The sequence below is a fragment of the Strix aluco genome, chromosome 5 (genome assembly GCF_031877795.1).
Source record: "Strix aluco isolate bStrAlu1 chromosome 5, bStrAlu1.hap1, whole genome shotgun sequence".
Lineage (NCBI taxonomy): Eukaryota > Metazoa > Chordata > Aves > Strigiformes > Strigidae > Strix > Strix aluco.
Window position 1 is genome coordinate 61,210,165 of NC_133935.1, and position 21,634 is coordinate 61,231,798.

At 38.7% G+C, this 21,634-nt stretch overlaps 1 protein-coding gene across 1 annotated transcript in view; it reads left to right on the forward strand.

Moving 5' to 3' along the window:
* The window catches only part of CFTR (CF transmembrane conductance regulator), a 91,681-nt gene that overhangs the window by 7,092 nt on the left and 62,955 nt on the right, over nucleotides 1–21,634 (forward strand). The window contains exons 2-8 of the mRNA XM_074825474.1: nucleotides 5,785–5,895; nucleotides 7,069–7,180; nucleotides 13,792–14,007; nucleotides 14,917–15,006; nucleotides 16,399–16,562; nucleotides 17,033–17,158; nucleotides 21,167–21,413. Coding sequence (XP_074681575.1) covers nucleotides 5,785–5,895; nucleotides 7,069–7,180; nucleotides 13,792–14,007; nucleotides 14,917–15,006; nucleotides 16,399–16,562; nucleotides 17,033–17,158; nucleotides 21,167–21,413 — 1,066 coding nt within the window. The remainder of the gene's footprint in view (nucleotides 1–5,784; nucleotides 5,896–7,068; nucleotides 7,181–13,791; nucleotides 14,008–14,916; nucleotides 15,007–16,398; nucleotides 16,563–17,032; nucleotides 17,159–21,166; nucleotides 21,414–21,634) is intronic.

Here is a 21,634-nt window from a genome sequence, read left to right on the forward strand (position 1 = left end):
AGAAATAGCAGCATCGAATACCAAGATACAGAGACGATGGCAAAGAGCAAGTAGTAAGAGAAGCAGCCCCTAATTCAGGATTAATTCCATGTTACTGTAGTGGCGATTTACATTTTGATACTTGGTATTTAAATTAAAAAAAAAAAATCTTCCCACCTTCCAGTTGCCCTGTTTTAACTGCCACAAATGTGTTCACCAGTTTGTGAAGGTGTTTATACCTGATCACATATCAGTCACTGGGACTGGAACAAATTACAGGTTTGGAAAGGGCCATTGCACCTGATGTGTAACTGTATGCTAATTTGTTATGAAATGTATCTATAAATGCACAGCTAAGACAGTAGAGTGCTAAATTGGGTTAAATTTGTTGCTGTCACATTAGTGACACATCTGGGAGATTTTAAAATTCAGTTCAATCATGAATAGCACAGCTCTGCAATAGTTTTGCTGATGCAAACTTTCTGCAATGTTCCTTGGCCTTTCAAAAGACTAAGAGAAAGAAAACTCTTTCTCTTATTCTTGTTATGGGATATATAACTGAGAAAAACAGTGAAGATGAAGAAACATCCTCTCCTAGCCAGTTTCACTGTAGGTACATGCTGAAACAGCCTTGCAAACCCTATTTTCTAGCACATCATCACCACTATGTTATTTTGATAGCTTTGTTAAAGAAATATTTGAGGCGTATATTACACTTGACTTTGGTATCTAAACAGTTGACAGATTTTAATACATTGAATGTATTCTGTCCTTGCATTTTACACAATTTAAACACCTTTGTACCCTTAATGTACTTTGTTTTCTCTTAAAAATAGCTCTCGGTACTTCTGCAAACTGAAATAATTTTGCTACCTTATTAAGTGTAAGGAAAAAGTATTGAGTTTTTGCTAAAAATCTGAATCTCAAAAAGCATTTAGAGGTTAGATAATAATCTGAATAAAGGTTGCTTTGCAAAAACTAGGCATAAAAAGGCAAGCCTTCCCCAAGAATTGCTGTGGAGTATTCCTAATTAATATTTGCTGTTGAAATCCTAGGGTTTAAGCAGAACATTGATTATTCTTAAAATGGTGCTGCTTACAGCTAGTGGCAGAGTCAATGATACTGCAGCTTAATATTTTCCATGTCAAATAACATCTCATGGGGAAGAATTGTTTATCAGCGAAGAAATTTAAATCTTAATTTTTGTGATCTGGGGGAAAACCAAAAAAAAAGCAGAAATCAGTAGGGTCTGCATTTACTTTCTGTTGTTGAAGCCCTGCAATAATTATGCGTAAATATTAAGCTCAGAATGTTGCATTTGTTTGTTTTTAAAGGGGAAAATGCTAAAGGTTTAATACAGTTTTCAGCATATATAACATGCTATTTCAGCAGGTTACCATTTGAAACAAAGTAACTGCAACCCTGCTCTGTTGAGAGTCACCAAGTTGCAGGAATTGGGCTGTGGTGCCCGACAGTCGTGCTCCGTGGGCGCGCTGACTCGTCCCATCTGTTAGCAAGGATCATGCAGAGCTGGGGTCACCCTTTGTGGCTGCATTGCAGGATGCTCAGAGAAGAGGGTATGTGGTGCAGACACTCTTCTGGGGAAACAGTTTTGTGTGTAGTAAGGATGCCACCTCCAGTATAAAGTAAGCACCAATTTACAATTTGTTCTGCTGGCAGGGTGATGGATATCTTTTGGGACAGGATGGGAGTGCAGAGCCTCTGACAGAGTCCAGTCTGGTTTGACCCTTTGGGAATGTCTGAGATCTACATGATACCTCAGTCTTTTCCTGCAGTCAGCAGGAATTTGTGGCTCTACAAACACTTGTATAACACAGTCTCCAAAGCATCATAATCATGGCTTGATTATGTTCCCTGCCCCCCTTCCCCTTAACTATTAAAAGAACGGATAAGATAAAGACAGAGGCACTTTCCTTGCTCTGTCTCCATCAAGATTTAGGTCCGGTTCCTTAGGAGCCGCAGGCACTATGCCTAGTTATGGTGTGTACAGGTATCAGTGCTGTGGAAGAGAAGGAAATGAAGCCATGGTCACCTTGGCACTGCTCAGTAGATACTGCTGTGTTGTGCATAGGACACCTGTTGAAATGGTACCAGCCTGATCACAGACCCTTGCAGGAGAGCTGCTCTGCTTTGCAGGTCTTGGATAGCCCAGCCCCGCTGCTCTGTCACTGTCTCAACGCTCCGTGCTTCTTGACCTGAAGGGCCTGATGGAGCTAGGGAATCCCTGTGCCTGGGAGGAAGATCTGGGCAGTTGGCTTAGCAACATGGAGGCTCTTTCTGTCTTCAGTGACATGCAAAGCAGCCTTAAGGGAGAATCAAATCCTATTGACAAGCTAACAGTCTGTGTTAATACTCTCTGGAAAGCCAAAGACATCTGTCCTATTGGTGGAATTTGCTCAAGTGGGATGAGGCTGAACATGCTGGAGAAAGAAATAGCTGTAGTAAGAAATCTTCTTATATATTGTTAAAGTGAATGACAAAGAAATGATCATTAGAAATCTACCAAAAGAGAAGTTAAAACAGTGTGTTATGTATATGATGTTTACATATCAAGCTCATAAGGTATTTTTTGCTACAGCCATTCAATAATAGAGGTGGAACTTGTTTTCCTTCTTATCTTCTTTCCTACTGTACACCCTTGAAACTTGTCCCCTGCTGGGTTTCATGTGTGTACCCATAATAACATTCCTAGTTAGTGGCAAAACTCTGACAGCACTACAGGTTTCTCTGTGAAAGAGTTCATTAAATGCCAGCCAATAATCCGGTGGCATTTGCTAATGTAATGGTGTAAAGCCAATCTGTTTTCCTTCCTTCTTGGTCTCTTCCTTTTAAAACAAATTTCTCGTTCTCAGTAACCACAAGAAGGAAAAACTCAGAATTAATGCTGGCAAATTGTCTCTATTAAGCCAAAAAATAGAAGAGCCGTATTCATTGGCAAACTCTGACTGAGCTGTGTTGGCTGGTGATAAAGAAACATTGATAACTACAGATTATATTGCTAGTTAAAAAAAATTTATAGCCATTTTGCATTTCAAAACTTTGCAAGGAATCCAGAGCATAATGGTAAACTGGATGTTATTGGAATCTGGCAAAAGGTTGGTTTTAGGAGATATTTATGTATTCTAGGTCTAGTAATAAAATATATACCGTCTCCCTCCTACAGTTCTTGACAGCACAACCCAAGCAGCTGTTGAAAATCTGCTTTGAGACAAACAGCACGTGACACCCCAGCTCCTCCCATGATTACCACTCCAACCCGAAGCCACTTGGCACAGCTTGCAAATTGGCCAGATCTAGTTAGGGTGGGACTTCTGAGCAAGGCCAGGGCAGCTGGGAGATGAACATCTCTGTGCAAGCCCTGCCAACAGCCTGTGGTAGGAACCTGACTGTGGACTTGGAGTTGCCTGGGGGAAGGTGTCAGCACTGCTCCTTTAGCAGGCTGGAAGAGTTACTCTACCATAGTTGCAGCTACTCCGATGAGCAGAAAGATGAGGACAAGGAATGCACTAAGTCTGTATCAAACTTGTTGACTTAAGAGAGGAGGGTGGCATAATTTAGATGGCACTGATAACTGCACCCGGTTAAGCACTGAGTAGAACAAAAGACATTTCTAGGAGTACAGTAGATCTGCTAAGCATACTGCCTTCCCCAAATGATAAAACAGCCACTCTGTTCACTTTGTAAAGGCACGTTTTGTTACTTCAGGCAGTGGCAAAATGCCAGGGTAGGTGCTATTCAAAAGTATAAATAAAATCAAATGTGTGGAGGGAAACAGTGCAATGAAAAATGTTTTCCCAAAACAGTCTGAAACTGTAAAGCATTTCTCTTTTGTCAAGACAAGTGGGGAATTGCAGTCTCAAAGCTTTATTAAGGGGCTCAGCAAGGTTATTACTTAGCTACGGTATTGGGAATTACAGAGGTTGTTTAGGAAGTACAGTTACTTACTTGCATTAGCTGCAGTAGTGGTTTAGTGTCCTATAACTTGTATTCATTGCCAAAATATCTGCGTATACAGAACTTTCGATGAAGCCAGTCCATAAGAGTTTCTGTTCCCAAAGGATAAGGATTAGCCATTTCTCCACATTATGTGCACAAAACCAATAGCAACTGGTCCTTTCTGCTGTCAGGAGCTGGCAAAATACAAATCAATACCTGATTTATCACTTACAGTGGCCATGAAAGACTTTCATATAACAGTATTATTTTAAATTCAAAAGTTTACTCCTAATCCATCTTATTATATCCCTGAAAACATTGGCCCTTGTTTCCAGTAGTAGTAAAGTTTATGGATGTTTTACCTAGGACTCTCCAAAGTGGACTCTTCTAGCTGCCTTGCTGTAACATACCATGAATCGTGTGTTATTTCTCAGCTACAGTGGTGTCAAAGATGGAGCTAAGGCCCATATGATTTATCTGAAACTGTAGTGTGATTTCAGAAATTAAAGATAATCTTCTAATTTCTTAGAACACATTCTCTTTGCAGTGTGTGTGATATTAACTGTTCACTTGGGAAATATCTTTGTGCTTTACTGAATTATGGGGATTATAGACTGGTGTCTCATATGATTCATAACTTCATTAAAGTAAATTTTAGAGTGTGCATGTGCGTGCGCACAGGTGCACACCAATAGGCTTTGGCTGTTGTGCTAAGGTCTTTTTGCACTCGTGTAGTGTCTAATAATGTTCTTTTACCTTTGATTCAACCTCTTTGCACTATCAGAGGCTGCAATTGAGTGTGGATTACTTTGTGTGTATGATACATGTTCTTACAGGCATACGGGTAAGCATCTTCAATAGCTGTTTGTATTTTCTAAATGATCATGGGAAACATTATTGCATTTCTTTTGCAATTTTGCTAACTGTTGTCTATAAAGAAAATTTAAAACAAAAATTCTGAAATGATTGAGGTTTTGCTGATGATAACTTTTATCATAATCATAAATCATGGGGTTGTTTTTTTTACAAACTGTGTTTCCATATGGAAGCATGACAGCCATCAACCACAAGCTACTTCTTTCACAGGCATTTTATTTTTTTAAGGAAATGTTTTTTAGCAACAGCAGTAAAGCAGAAACTCAAATAGTTTCAAAATAAACCATTAGTTCTTAGGGTTGCTTGTTTATGTTTTGTTTTAGTCCCGTGCTTTCAAAAAGATTTCAGAACAGAAGCTGCTGCAAAATTTTGTACAATTCAGCGTGTCCTTTAAATTGGTATTACATTTTTAAACATAATGTTTGAAAAAAAGAAATGCAAAATGTTTACATATGATGGATGCAATGAAGATCTTACGAGGAGTCATGTAAAAGATCTTGTATGTTGTTAAGTGCATACCGCAATGTCAGCTGTCAAAGGAACACTCAAATTATATTAAGATTTTCTGTCTTATAGGAATGAAGCTTATACATCCAATTTACTAGAGTTCTGATTTATTATTCATTTATATGGACCAAGCACATATTTGGAAATACAGTGCAAAGGTCTCAATCACCTGTTCGTTTGTCTGCTACTGACTGAATAGGAAGTTTGGGGCATGATCCCATCCCAATACTGATAAAATGCAACAGTTTTGCAATTATTCTTTTAATGCTATGTTTGTCAATATAGTTTTGTAAATAGGATGCAGAGCTGCACTATATTATGTCATATTATGTGTGTGTATGTGCGCCTGTGCACATAGATGTACTTGGGTGCTGTGCACAAAATATTTCAGGGTGAGAAAATGCAACTCCAGAATGACCCTCAGAAACTGGTGATTTTTTAATTTATTTTTTTTTTTCTGCTTAGATGGACAAAACCAATTTTGAAAAAGGGTTACAGACGACGGTTGGAGCTGTCAGATATTTATCAAATCCCTTCTGCGGACTCTGCTGATAATCTTTCTGAAAAACTAGAAAGGTATGAATGATTCATGAAATTATTTTGTTTCAGGAATCACACTGTACAATTTAATTAAAAAGGCTGTTGTAATGTTCTAAATGTTTAAATAGCATTGGATGCAAGCTGTTTGCACCCATTGACTGGCTCAAGTGTGTCCTCATTGAGCACACAGTGGTCTTTTGGAGCTGACTGGGATCCCTGGTGCAAATATATCACCCAGATGCTCTAAATTACTATATACAGGTACCTGTGATATCTGTACAGCGACTAGCAAGGCTAGACTCACTGTTCCCTATTCTGCTGTTCTTTCTTCCCAAAATATCCTTGTAAAACCTTGTTTTATTTTTTCTTCAGCTAAATAACATTCTTAATTTCCTTCGATACCACTGTTGAAAGACTAATTGCTTCTGCAGAAATCATACCCTGACTTTCCTACATTCCTTTGGTGTAGCTTCCCCTGATGTGCCGGGGCAGCTCATGTCTGCACTGTTGTGCCAATCCAACTAAACTTAGTTGCAGTGTGATATATGTATTCAAAACTGGTGGAAAGTATTGAGAATACCAGTAAGCTTAATACATTTTGAATATTTATAAATGGAATATTCTGGTTATTTAATATTCTGTGGAAAAATGGAGACAAGAGCTGAGGAAATTCTTAGGAGTTTTTTAATCTGTGAGTTGAATTTTGACTAAACATATGCTTTTGGTATATAGCATTGCTTCTGATCAACAATTTATTATCGAATAAAAAATTATTTTCCCAGCAACACAGGTTAAAAGTAATGCTGTGCAGTAGAAAAGTCACATTTTTATACTTTGTTGGTGTTTTCTTTTTTGCAGACTGGAAGAGCTCCAAAACGTTTATTTGCCTATTATTTGTGCTTTGGTCTTAAGTACAGCAAGTTTCTCTAAAACACACAATGTGACCTTTTCATGAATTAATTCCCTGCAGAGTGATGTATGGCTGAGTATTTAAAACTGCCAAATATGTGGCTGAACTAGGTTTGAACTTTTATTGATCTATCAACTCAATGAAGGCCAGGTCTTTGGGGTCTCTGCAAAGCTTTCTTTCATTAGTCACCTTAGCTAAATCTCCTTGGATATACTTGAGTGAATTGAAGTATGTCAGAGCCATAGACCCATGTATTTGCTCACACAACTTAATGGTCTTGTTTTTTGGTTCCTTTTCAGAGAGTGGGACAGAGAGCTGGCAACTTCAAAGAAAAAACCCAAACTTATTAATGCTCTTCGACGATGCTTTTTCTGGAAATTTATGTTCTATGGAATAATGTTATATTTAGGGGTAAGATTTGCTCTTGTCTTCAGTAAACTTCTGGTGTTCCATAAATAGATCCAAGTCTTAGGGATTGCTAAATTAATACAGAATCCTGTGAATAGCTACAGATTTTGCTCTGTGTATTGCTTATGAAGATGATAAATACAGAGACATACTCAGGGACCTTCATAAAAAAAAGGTATTTTCTGATAATGTCTTAATATCTTTAAAACATGCATATTAATAATTTTGAAATATATGTAGTGCTAGGTGCTGGCATATGCTTCTCCAAGTACCGGTAGAGCACCTGAATTTTTGTATCATTGCTGAACTAAAGTAATTATTTTCTCATGTTACGGTTTTAAGAAGTTTCTAAAGAATTTTCTACCCTACTGTAATGTAAATGACAGCAATTTTACATGATTTAGTCAATTTTGTCAAAGTGACTGTCAGCCAACTCCATAGTTAAATGCTTTATTCAGGTTTACATATGCAATAAACAAGTTGTCTTCCTTAGTGGTAGCAATTCTTCATAAATAACTGTGTGAAATATGCTTGGATCTTGGTGCTGTTAGTACTCTGAAGTGTATGATCAGGAACTTGATGTAAACATCTGAACTGATTATCACCTTTTCAGCATGTTAGTTAGGATTGCTCTGACTTAGAAATGCCACCTGTTTGAAAATCCTATCACTGGGGTTAGGAGCTGTGAAAATAGTTTATTATTAGTGGTGTCTCACTAGGTATGTTAGACAGCAAGACTGTAAATCTGAAAATTCCTGTTAACCAATATGCACATTAAATATCCATGTTATTTTCAAGTTTCTGCATTTCAGTAGTAAAAGCAAGATATTACACTCCATGCTACCCTGTTCAAGATGCTGTGATATCAGAAACTGCAGCTATAATAGCCCAAATGGCCCAAAGTGGTCCGAGGTACATAGATAGTGTTTTCAGGTGTGAGCCGGATCTCTAGGCCAGATTTTTATTTTCAGAAGGTTGGTACAGAAAGGAACTAATTCCACCGGCATTAGTGTTGAGTGTGATCTATTTTAGCTGTACTTTCAAGATCATGGATTGAGCAGAAGAGTGTAAGGGGAATTTATGGAGAATAGCCCAAAATATCTCTGAAGTTCACGTTGCTTGCTATAAAAGCAAACTTCTCTTTTCTTCTGCCTTTATATAGAATATCCCAAGGAACTATTCTAAGAGAATAACAGTTACAGAAATGCAAACCTTCATGCCCATTAGAATGACACCTCTCTCAGGCAGGAAGGGGAGAGCAGTATGGAGAGTTGTCATCACGCCCATGAACTTGCTATTGACTCCTCTGTAGAAGGGAAATTTCAAGCTAGGTAGATCTTCTAGTAGGTAAATGAAGAAACATCATAATCTGCACTATGGCAGCCATGCCAGATGTATGCTCAGTGAAACCACACCAACACCTATACCCTCAAGTTTTAATAATTTTGTATAAAACACTTGAAACATAAATAAGAATATCCTGAAAACTAAAACACAAGTCCTTAACCACATGCAGTCTTTTCAGCATTAAAAGGGGACTTTTTAAGTGTGAAAAGTTTTAATGCATCAGGCAGCATTTCAGGTCAAAGATCATTTTTCAGGTTAAGCATCAAATTTGGAGCCTGACTTCTGTTAGTTTTATGCTGGAATGGTTCTACCCCAATAAACTTCCATGGAGTTCCTCCTGTTTACATGTCTGTGTGAAAGACAGGCTGATCGTGCAGATTACAAAATAGGTAAATTTATTTAGTGTCCTGGGATGGAAGTCCTGTAAAATATTCCTAAGTGTATTAATTTGGACTGCTAACAATGTGAATGTTCTGGTTTAGATCACTGTTGATTTGATTTGGATAACTAATAAAGGACTACAATTTCACTTCAGATTGGATTTTCCCCTAAGAATTATGGAAAAACTGACTGCTTCTTTCTCTTATAATACCATGGCCAGAGGAAATGAGTATCAGTAATAGAATCAGAAAGTCGCAAAGTAAAATGGCCTAAAGAGAAAAGGAAGAAATTCTCTAAAGAAAATGGAAATTGCTTCCCTTAAAATGCAGCATTCACAGTCTTTTTAGTTTATGAAAAATTTAGCATGTACCTCAGTCTGTCAGGCTGCTTCATTGATTCAAAATGAAAAAAAACCTATAGGCCTTAATCTTTTGCAATCACATTTAGACTGTCACCCAGATGTAGTTCATAAAGAACAACTCTGAAATTTCTCAGCACCAAGGCTTGATTTTGAAAATACAACCTAGATTGAAAAAGTTTTTTAAAATTTATCTTTTGCTTATTTCTTGTGGATAGATTCACTTACATGTGTGTGTACACAAATTCTGATTAAAAATAGGGGAATCAAGAAATTAGCTCCCAAGCCAACTTTGTTCTCTCCCAGTTGAAAGCTCTTCAACTTGCTGGACTCTTGTCACTTAGTGAAGAGCCTCAGGTCTCTTCTCACTGCTGCTTACCTCAGTCTGAAGTCTCCACTGCTATAGATCTGGTTCAAAGTTTCTGGTGCTGTGCTTGCCTTCTCCATACACGAGGGCTGCACAAGGAGAAAGGAGAGATGGTGTGCTCACTCTGGAGGGCTTTTCTGCATCAAATCCTGGGTTACCCTCTGTTAGAGTGTTGTGCAGGGCTGGCAGGAGGCAATGTGGCTAGAATGGAAATTGATGAGTCAATTAATTGTCTTTGTCCAGGTAGGGCAGTTAACCATCTAGGACAGGGCCCCTTGCTATCTAAGGAGCTGTGTAATAACCCTTCTTTCTATACTCTTTCATCCTGTTTGGCAGCTCTTTTCTGGGACAAGACCCTTTCTTTGTGGACTCCTACCCAGTTCTGTCTTTTATTTGCTCCTTTCATCTCATTACTGCCTTTAATTTTTTAACCTTTTTCCTCACCAAGCCAGCAACTCCTTATGTCAGGTTTGTATTTTTAAAAAGAACATCAGTTCTACAAATTTAGCCTACCGTACACTATAATAGGTGTTCCTGCAGAGTCTGCCAGCCGAAACTTCCGTGGTAATGCATTCCTGTTAAAAGTTAAGCAGTGGTTGAGGGCTTTTGCAGGCAGTTTTGAGGGTAACTTCCTTTCCCGGAGTACAGGCATGTGAAGTGTGTGTGGGCATGCACATGTGGGACTTGTGCAGGGCTGATTTTTCCATGTGGACTTTTTTAATTGAGTACAATTTTAGACCAGGTGAGGACAGAACAGGCCTACAGATTTTTTGAGTCATATTCTTTGGTTGTTTTTTTCTTAAATTCCTTTAAGAAATCTCAGACATGTGTGATAGGACATAGGATAGCACATATGAAACAAAATCTGCACCTTTCACAGTGAACAGGGAAAGATTAAATGTTAGTTTAAATTCTTGATTCTGTTATCATTAGTCTTCATTTTATTGAAATCTGTAAGACAAAAAACTCACTGCTAAAGCCACTGGTGTTCTTTTCAGGCCTTGCTCACGGAAATTAATGGGAGCTTTGCCATTAATTTGAACGGGGACAGGATGTTGTGCCGTATTGGCATAGGTGCAACCAAGTTGTGCCTTCTTTTGAACTTCACTTTCCTTTCAGCTCTTCTCTTGTCTAATCTCTCAGATGTTTTCACGGCACCTTTCTTGGAGTGTGTTTTAAACTCTGCTGACATCCCTGCTGTTTGTGTAGTTGTTGCAACTGGCATCACAGCTTAGCTCTCATTAAGTCTAGGAGTTTTTCCGTCTCTCCCTTTCCTGTGATCACTGTAGGTAATGTTATTGCAGGGTGGACACTTGCGCTCTGGCCCCCTAGAGTACTACGACTCTCCCTCAACACGTGTTGTGTTAGGCACGTTGAGTTACTACACCTAATGCATCTGCTCCCCTGTTGTTCAAAACAGCTTCTGTGCTTCACCTCATCAGCAGATGTGTCTTTCAATCTAAAGAAAAGATGGTATGGCAGTAAAACAAAAACCTTGCTTTTTAGCACCATACTGTCTAACAAATTGGGTGCTTTGCTGTGAGGATCGGTTTGATCCTACTTACATTTTTCTCTTATATTCATCCCCATGAAATGTGTATTTCCACTCAGACACAGCAGCTGCTAACATTAACTTAGAAATGGTTTTAGTATCATATCCCAAAGGACCCTAATGAGGATTTCCTGAAGTTCTCGCATATAGGTCACGGGTGTGAGTGAGAAGGCAGGGAGGGATATGAAAGTCCCGAAGCACTTCTTGGGCATATGCCAAAACAGAGATGTGCATTATTGTCTTCAAATGCAGAGTGATTGAGCATATGGGGGATACACGTAACGTAAAAGTTCTCATTGCGTAAGAATAGCCACACCAGGTCAGATTAGCACGGTATCCTGTGTCATACTCTCATTTCTCTTCAAATCTTTGTTCTTTAAATAAAGATTTCTGTGAGGGGGACGTTTCTGAGTTTCTCAATGGCTTATGATGAATGCAGAGGGAAGAGTAAGGACAGAAGAAGGAAAAACATGACTCCTGAAAACTGGATTTCTCTTAGATGTACAAATCCCATTCCATTTTTTAGGCAGGTCATTCTAATCAGTTCATTTATCCATATTTATATCGGTGGATAATTTCGAGATTGCAAGAGGAAAATTGGAAAACAGGTAATTCTGCTTTCATTTGTATGTAGACTAGATAATATCATCTTCAGTAAGTAAGCTGATAAATCTCCACCTTAAACCCATGGATTTTTTTGCCCCATGAGATAGCAAATGATTTGGCTTATTGCCAGCCATTATTCTACCCTTAGTCTGTAAGTCATGTTTTTTTCCAGCAAACTAGACATGTATGCAATACCTTTATAGTCACAACAAACACAGCAGCAGAGCATGGCATTTTCACTAGAATAAGGGTAAATAAAAAAAAAAAATCTTGCTATATTAAGCCTATATACAAAAGCTTATCTTGGAATCTCTGAGACTATGAAAGCACCACATTGTCCTTGAGAGATGACTGTTTTGTATTTTGTGAGTTTTGGGGAGTTTTGGTTTGCCACTTCGGGATGCATATGATCTAAGCACAGCTGCCTTGGGTCATGTGTGTTTTAATAAACACTCCTCCCTTTGCCTACTAATAACACTGAAGTCTTTGTCAAAGCTGGCTCCAGGTTTACAGCATTTGTGTTGTGGCAGAGTGGTGTTTAATTTGTGAAATGTAGTGCGTAGCATAGGTATGCTATTTGAAATGTAAAATTTCATCTCTTCTGTGGAAAAAGTGTATGATGACTATCAGTTCTACCAACAGTGACATTCAAAAGGGGTTACAGTACAGGTTGTAGAAGTACTTCGGATTGCTCTTCTATAAGAGACCAAAAGGAACCCAAAGGAGAAGGAAAAAAATTAAAGGGGATTTTCCCAACCTATTTTTCACTGTAAACATTAATTACAGCTGAACTCCACTAGTTCACTTCTCTCTGAGTCTCTATAGTGGTCTGTGTGGTTTTCAGCTGGAAGGCAGTACTAATAACTTTTTGGCAGAATTTAACATATCTGCACGAAACAGAATTCAGTAGTTTCCTACTGTTTTTGAAGTATTAGATGCTTTCTGCTGAGACACAACAGAAAGGATAAGGACACACACATAAAAGTTTTTAGCACTAAGTATTTTTATACTGAATATAACAGTGAAGCAAAGGATCACATACATACTTCATACCCTTCAGAAGCTGATGCAGAAGATGAAGCAAATTGTTAGACCGCAGTGCACTGATGATTTTTGCATTTCTTGGGGAAGGATTGGGTAAGAAAAGAGGGGGCAAGAGGCAGAGATGCAAAAGGAGTAGGTTATAGGAGTGAAAGTATGAGAATCGTGAGGGTGTGAAGGGAAATGGAAGACAAAGGTGAGATAATGCTAGTGGGCTTTAATTACAACAGAAAAGGAGGCTGAGAAAAAATGTAATAGCAGTCTAAGGTAAAGCCAGGGCTATAACAGATCTTTTGGATGCCTTGCAGTTTAGCGAGGGACTGGTTTCTCTCTGGGACTTTTATTAAACGTGCCTCTCCTACCATTTATGCCCTCTCCTACTGCTTTTGTAACAATCCTGGTTACAATGTCTAGAACTGTTGAGTAGCATGATCAAATTGTTTATGCTTTTATTTTGTTGCTATTTCCATTTACTTTATATTTTAGCTATATCTTCACTGTCTTGTTCTGGTGGTGGTCATTTGAAGAGCTCTGAGTCTTCCTGTGTCCTGTAAGTCCAGTAAAGTGCAGTGAGAACTGTTCCCTAGGGGCCAAAACAGAGATCCAGCCTGCTAAACTGGATTCAGTCATATGATGTGGCTAATCCATTGCAACTCTGAAAAGTAAATGTGGAAGCTAATCTCAGTTGTCACTTCTGTAGAAAACGATCAAACAAAATTTACGATCTAGATTCGCTTTGGTGGAGTTGCAGGAGCATCACAGGTTAAGAGAGCAGTGAGTTGTCTGTTCTCCTGAGCAATTACTGCAACTTTCTGTGGTTGCACAGTGAACAGACCTGGCTTCCTCATTTAAGATATAAAGCTGTAAATCTCATTTGGTAGAACTTGAAATTAACATGTTAACCATTTGGAAAAAATGAACAAACTACTGACCAAAATATTTTTTCTTGTTTCCATCTGCAGGAAGTCACCAAATCTGTGCAACCCCTTCTGCTGGGAAGAATAATAGCCTCTTATGATCCAGACAACTCCGACGAAAGATCCATAGCCTACTACCTGGGTATTGGCTTGTGCCTTCTCTTCCTTGTGAGAACACTACTCATACACCCTGCTATATTTGGTCTTCATCATATAGGAATGCAAATGAGGATAGCTATGTTTAGCTTGATTTATAAGAAGGTAAGTGTTTCATTTACGCTCAAAGCCAAACCTCTGTCTGTAGCCTACGTAACTTTTAGGCCAGTTTGTTGAAAGATTGATAGTTTTGTTAGTCAAGGTACACAAAGTGCACAAAAGAATAATGTGGCTAACATCAGTTTCTGACAGCTCTTCATTTCCTAAGTCCAAAGAATTAAATACTCATCTGCAGCTGGTTTGACTGAAGTCAGCCTCTGTGCTGCTGGATATGTGGTGAGATGCCTTAATTGTTCTACCACTGTGCTCCTGTTATGCATGTGTATTGCAAAGGCAGAATGACATATGCTGGTGGCCAAAAAATTTTTTCAAAAGAGGATTAGAGGTGAAGATTTAAACAATAAATATAACATAGAAGGGACTGAGTTTGAATAATGTTGTGTGAGATCTCTATATCATGAAGAATCAACAGATACTGATGCATCACGTGTTCATAAATTCAAAGATTTAAAAAGGTATTTGGTTTTACCAATACCAAAAGCAAATAATTTAAACAAACATGTTAGTTACTCTAGTATAAAGCTCAGTGTGTAAACATCTTTCAAAGGTATTTGTCAAAATAGGCACAGTAGGAGATTTTTGAGGATGCGCTGCGACACACAGCATGCATGCTTAATTAAACTTGCATTTGCATATATATCTATATACATAAAATATTCAACAGAAAGCAAAGACTAAGTCAATAAATCAATATTTGTAAAACAATTTAATGACTATCTTAAATTCAAGTGACATGAATAACAAGTTTAATGAGACTTTCTTTATAGCATGAGCAGATAAGTGAATTGTTATTTATACTAATGTACCATTGCTTATTATTTTTATCTGTATTTATTCTGTTTTATGGGGATGAGTTACATGGCCATTTTTCTATAGTTTTGTTTTCTTTTACAGATCTTAAAACTGTCAAGCAGAGTTCTAGATAAAATAAGTACTGGACAATTGGTCAGTCTTCTTTCCAACAATCTGAACAAATTTGATGAGGTACGTCATTGGTTGTTTAATCCACTTGGTGATCCATCAAATACAAATGCAATACTTCAAGCTGTTCATGACAAATATAAGGAAGGAAGGAGCATAAATGACGAACTGCACTGAGTGCTCATTGTAGATACAAAATGAATCACTACCTTAAGAAAATGTCTAGGCATGTGATAATGGAAATGTTTGTTTTGATACTTATGACATCCTTCGTCTCCTGTGCTGATTAGTAGAACAAACCTAAAAATCAGGTATACTATAAAAACATGTTTGTACTACAGTCCAGTGAGAACCTGCCAGGAAATCTCTGGGTTATGCATTGGTTTCACAGAGGTCAGAACTGGCTGGTTCAGTCCTTCCAACCTCTTTTCCTGACCACCATATCATTTCACTAAGGCGATCCAGTCTGTTCCTGCCATTGAACAAGCAATGATGTTCAGCATTGTGTTGCTACTATTACCCACTCTCTTAAAAGTGAATAAGTGTTGATATAAGACCTTATTAGGAATCATTCCGAACACATCTGTCTTAGACAATACTTCCAGAGTCTTCTGTAAAACTTCTCTTTTGTTAAAGACACAGAGGTAAATCCCTGCTAATGGCTTTGAGGACTGGAAACTCTATGAACTTCTGTTCAGCGTGTATGTTTAACTGGCCCATTGGTAGTATGAGGTTTGCTTCCTATGAAAGAAGCAAGATCAGAGAGACTGTAGACACATGGCTGGAACTGTAGGCTGTATTTACTTTAAGCACTGTATTACTATGTAGAGCACTGTCAGCTAGCACTGAACAAGCTAGCACAAGTGCCCTATCATTGCAGCAGTGTAGCTGCAATAACACAGACCCCTGTGCAGCCCGATCACAGGATTCAGTCCAAAACCTCCCTAATGTGAAGGAACATGGCTGAAGTAGGCAGAAATCTGTTTTGAATTCGTTGTGTTCACACAAGAGTCATCTCTTCATCAAAATAATATTTGCCTCCTGTATCAGATTCAGTCACTCTCAGAAGATTCTTTTGTGCATTTTTTTCATCTTGCAGTGGTTGAAAAAGCAAGCATCAATGGCAAATTATGTTTACTTTTACAAAGCTGGGATTTTTCCTTGTGCGTATACATAGCAAAGAGACAACTGCAGCCTGAACTTTGCCTTACAAAAATCAAAGTTTAGGTGTGGAATGTATATGTATTGCTGCACTGTCATCATAATTAACACCCAGAATGCTATGTGCTCAGGATCACAAATCCTCCTTTATAAACTTGTTTTACTACTGGAAATATTTGTACCATTCTTCATTACATTTTTCAAAGTGTCACTTTAATGACTTCTTTCTTTCCATGTAGTTTTCAAAGCACATCTGTAACTTGTATTATTATTTTCTGCTGTGGGCTTCCACAGGGTCTTGCTCTGGCTCATTTTGTATGGATTGCACCTTTACAAGTGGCACTGCTGATGGGACTGCTCTGGGATATGTTAGAAGCTTCTGCATTTTCTGGACTTGCTTTTTTAATAGTTCTGGCCTTTTTCCAAGCCTGGCTGGGACAAATGATGATGAAATACAGGTGATGAGACTGTTTTAAAATATTTCAATATATTTTCCTGAAATACATTGGTTTAAGAGGTTTATACCACTTGATTAAGGGTCTCTAGTTTGACATTGTTACAAGAGAGGTCCCCTAACAGTGTTGGCTGTGTTGGGAAAGTTACGGACAAGCCTTTACTTACTTAGCAGCAGCTGTCTAAACTTAACGAAATGAAGGGTCTAACGTGCAGTAAATAGCGATAATGCTTTGTAGAATTGAAACTCCTAGTTAGTGACTTGATTTATTCTTTTTAGAGCTTGTATTTTCTCCTTAGTTTAACGATTACTATCTTTCTAATAATTCCTTTCACATTCTTTCTAATAATTCTATTAAATAAACATTTTAAGTGTAGGCATATAGGGAAAGTGTTTTCATAAGATAATGGGATACAAACTATCTATACAGGATGAGAAAGATGAAGACTGACCTACTGCCTTTTTACTTTGTAGGAATAAGAGGGCAGGAAAGATCAATGAGAGACTTGTCATCACCTCAGAAATAATTGAAAATATACAGTCAGTTAAAGCCTATTGTTGGGAAGATGCAATGGAAAAAATGATTGAAAGCATCCGTGAGTAAGTGTTCCATTTGTTAGTCAAAATTTTTATGTGCTCAGAAAAAAAAAAAAGAGGTGGCTATGAACACCATCTGTGGTCTTGTTAGTTGAGAAGTAAAGCACACAAATGTTAATCCTTCATAAACGAACTGTGCATTCCCACACTGCGGCTTGGGTTTTTTCCCAATTTGTCAAGTTCACTATGGAGGTGAGATTTTTTATTTTTTTAATTTGCTTCCTCATTTGTTATAATGATATTTCAGTGGTTAGTTTGCACAGGTAAAACAATTGTGGCATCTGTGTTTGTTTCTGGCCAACCCTATCCTCATCTAACAATAAAAAGCCCTTTTGTGATAGTTACTTAAGGCTTTGCAGACTTTTCTATTCTGCAGTGAAGGAAACAGTATGAGTCCTCTGCAGACATTTTCTGAGAAATGCAATAAAGCTGGTTTTAAATGTTATGTGCAATCTGTGAAAGGATTAAAGTAGCACAGCTTCATGTATTCACCCTCCACAATTGCATTAAATTTATTGTCTGTAGATAGCCATATATAATGCTTATCTCTTCAATTAATATCAAAATTGACCTGGAAGTACAAGACCTGAAGCAGAAAGGAGGTAAAAGAGCTAACCTAGTTAGCTGAGAGCTATGAGAAGGAGAGCTTTGTTTCTCACAGGGAGTTCTGGGGAAAGGGAGGAGAAGTGACATATTGATTGATGGGTGATGCTTCACTAAAGCTGTCCCGTGTGTTTGTTTAGTCCTTTACAGAGAATTAAAATTCTGTGCCAGGTGTGTGATTGGGAAAATAAAATAAAAGAAAAGACATATAAGTGTATTATTATCATGTAAATAGAAGAGATGAAACGATATTATTACACAAACACCTTCTTGTTCAGCTGCTGTCTGACAGACAATTTGGGGAAGGTGAAGTGTTCTTTAGAATAACAAAAATCTTAAAATTTGTAATAATTTACTGTAAACAATCAGGGAAAACTCAGTTTGAATCCAGGCTGGGAGTTCCAGCTCGAGGATGGAACCAGGTTAGGGTTCCCCTGGTGTCACTAGTCACATTCACTTTTAGGAAATTTGAGACCACAAATTGTGAACAAATCCTGTAGAAATGAATTAAATAAATTTTAGTCCACAAAATGGTCTCAGAAACCTGGAAAAAGGACTGTCATCTTATGATCTATATTTTCTACAATAATTTGTAGTAAATTTTGTAATGCTGGAATTCAATTTTTATTATATTATGAATGGATTTTTAAAAGACAAGAATGCTAGCAATATTACAAGATCAAAGTGTCTCTCTTTTACTTCTCTGCATCAAAATACCATATTTTTTTGAGTGATCCAACAGATCACTTGGTGAAGACATCACTGGAGCAGGTCAACCTTGGACTGTCAGAGTTTCAATTGGGGATGAGTCTCTTGAACCAAGTAACAAGTGATAGGACAAGAGGGAATGGCCTCAAGCTGCACCAGGGAAGGTTTAGACTGGATATTAGGGAGTATTTCTTTCCAGAACGGGTTGTTGGGCGTTGGAATGGTCTGCCCAGGGAGGTGGTGGAGTCCCCAACCCTGGAGGGTTTTAAGAGTCAGGTTGACACAGCGCTGAGGGATATGGTGGAGTTGAGACTGGTCAGTGTGAGGGTCATGGTTGGACTGGATGATCTTCAAGGTCTTTTCCAATCAAGGTGATTCTGTGAATTTTGCTTGCTGAGCCAGGGCCTCCCAGTCAGTTGGTTTGTTAAGCTGGTAGGAGACAAGACCTTGCGCATGAAGCCATGCCTGTGTTTTTGTAACAGTGTGTTATAACTCAGTCATTACCAGACCACTTCTGCATGCTGGCATTTTCTGATGCAACCCATTTAATCAACTCTAATGAACTAGATAGAGCTGTGCCCTTACTCTGGTAGACTTGAGCTGCCAGGGCTGGCCATCCTGCAGGTGTAACACTGCCGCAGGCAAACTCCCCCAGAGAACTGTGACACTTCAGAGGGACCAATACGGGCTATCTCCTGTGTGCCCTCTTAAATCTGTACTGATAATAACTATTTGTAACAGGTGTTTGAATAAACATACCTGGACTCCTCTGGGCTATGCAATGTATTCAGAGAAGTAAAAAAACACAACATCAAACTGTTCTCTTGAACCATACCATAGCACTGGAGAAGGTGAAGTCCAAGGTTGGAATGTCTATACTTTGTCAGTGGTAGATACACTTTCACATAAGGCAAAGTATCTCAAGCTCATGTATTTGTACTGATTCCTGCAGCATCACTTCAAAAACAGGCATACACTTGTGTGCACTCTATACATGCATGAGGCTCATAGTGTCCCTTATGTCTCACTGCAAGTGCCCATCCACAAGATCTGTCCCAAATAAATGCTTAATTTACAGAGCTCTCAAGCCTGTATCACAGACTCATGTCTGGAAAATTTTTGCTTGTGGCTGGTACTTGGGAGCTTACTGAAGGGGTTTAGTTCTTTCATTCTCCCTCTTCAGAGTAGTGGCTGTGTGCTTCAGCACTGGGGGGCTTTTTGAGAGCTTCTACCCAGGCATTTGTGTGGGACTGGATGAGCACCAAGCCCAAAAATCTTTGTTATTCCTATTCAGTGCTGCCACCCACAGTCTCATAGAAGCTCTGGAGGGACTTACAAGCCCTTTCTCCAGGGCAGTGACTACTACCGTGGTGGTGGTCTGCATGCCCGGCTACTGTCTTCAAGCCTCTCTTGTGAAATACAGAACAAGAAGTGCTAGGCACCCTGCTCCAGAACTGTCTGAGCTCAGATTTTCTGTCAGGGACTTTTAAGAACACTTTAGCTAACAAAAGTTGGTAAGATGCTGGATGCATGTGGAAGTCTCATGCATGTGTAGTGTGGAGCTGAAAGGGGGTTCCACACAGCTCCAAAATCCTGGATGGATTTTGCGTGCAGACACTGGCCCAATACCAGGACACATAGAGGTTTTGGTACTCAGCCTTGCAACACAAGGTATTACTGTCACCAATGTGACTGTGAATTTCTTCAGTGTCCCAGTGGTTAGAGCACTCACCCACTGAATGGGCACCTTGGGGTCTAGCTCCATCTCTAGCCCCAGTTAATTTCTCTTGCAGCAGAGCATTTGCTCTTTCACTGCAGCAGAGGTGCCTCTGTTCAGTCAAAGCTGAGCTGCGGGGCACCTGAGGAATGTGAAGTGAACAGGGTCAAAATGAGAGCAGTCAGTAGAAAGCTTCAGCAGTGTGAGTTGGAGCTATCAACTCAGAAAATGAATTACGCGAGTTAGCGCTATCGACTCAGAAAATGAATTACGCTCCCTGAATTATTTCTCTTTTTATTTAATAGCTTGCTGTAAGATACATACACATTGTGGAAGCAGCCAAGATTAATTACCTTTTGCATTCCTGACTGCACAGCAGTCAGTAAGCTACTCCGTAGACTGAGCTTCTATGGAACAAGGAAGGTGGAGGGCAGACTCCCTGCCTTCCACCTCTTCAAGCTGAGGTTAACTGATACCTTTCTTCATGGGTGAAACTCTTAGTAGGGTGCTCTGCAAAAGGAAATGACACTATAATCGTATTGTGGATTGTTCTTAGTTTTTTATGGTCACGTATAGCAAATCTGGCATTTCAAAGTATCTTATTTCTAGGGGAGTTATGTATCTAGATGATCAGATGAGTATGGGATGATGATTCTGGGAGTGTATCATGTACCACAGCATCAGATGCTTAAAGATGGTTGTGCCAGGAATTGTAGAGGCTTGTGGTTTATGAAGTATCTAAATCATGAAAGATCATTGTTATTTGCTCAGACATCTCTGAACACTGGTGCCAAAAATGGGCTGCAATTACTTTTTAGGTCCAAAAACTGTTTCGAAACTTGCTTTTTAACTGCAATGCTAGAAAATAAGAACGATGAATGAGCCTCTGAGTGATTTCTTTTACCAACAGTTCCATTCAAAATATTTCTAAGATGTAAACTGTGGAATCCTATACTAATTATTTCTATTTCTTTTTATAACAGAACTGAACTGAAGCTTACCCGAAAAGCTGCTTATGTGAGATATTTCAACAGCTCAGCTTTCTTCTTTTCAGGCTTTTTTGTGGTGTTTTTAGCTGTGCTTCCATATGCTGTGATTAAAGGAATTATTCTCCGAAAAATATTTACCACCATTTCCTTCTGCATTGTTCTTCGGATGACAGTGACCAGGCAGTTTCCTGGGTCTGTACAGACCTGGTATGACTCTATTGGAGCAATAAACAAAATACAGGTAGGGTACATACACTAAAATCTTCCCAAGTACGCAAGCTAACTCTTTATAGCATGTTATCTTGTCAGTTGATCAACAAAAGCGCACAGCATTTATGCAGGCTTTCCAAATATACTATATGTTGCTTTGACTACACACCATGAAATGTCATTATAAATCTTGATACTGTTATATGGTTCCCCAGGCAGCATAACCACAGGAGTCTCGTGATACCTGCACGC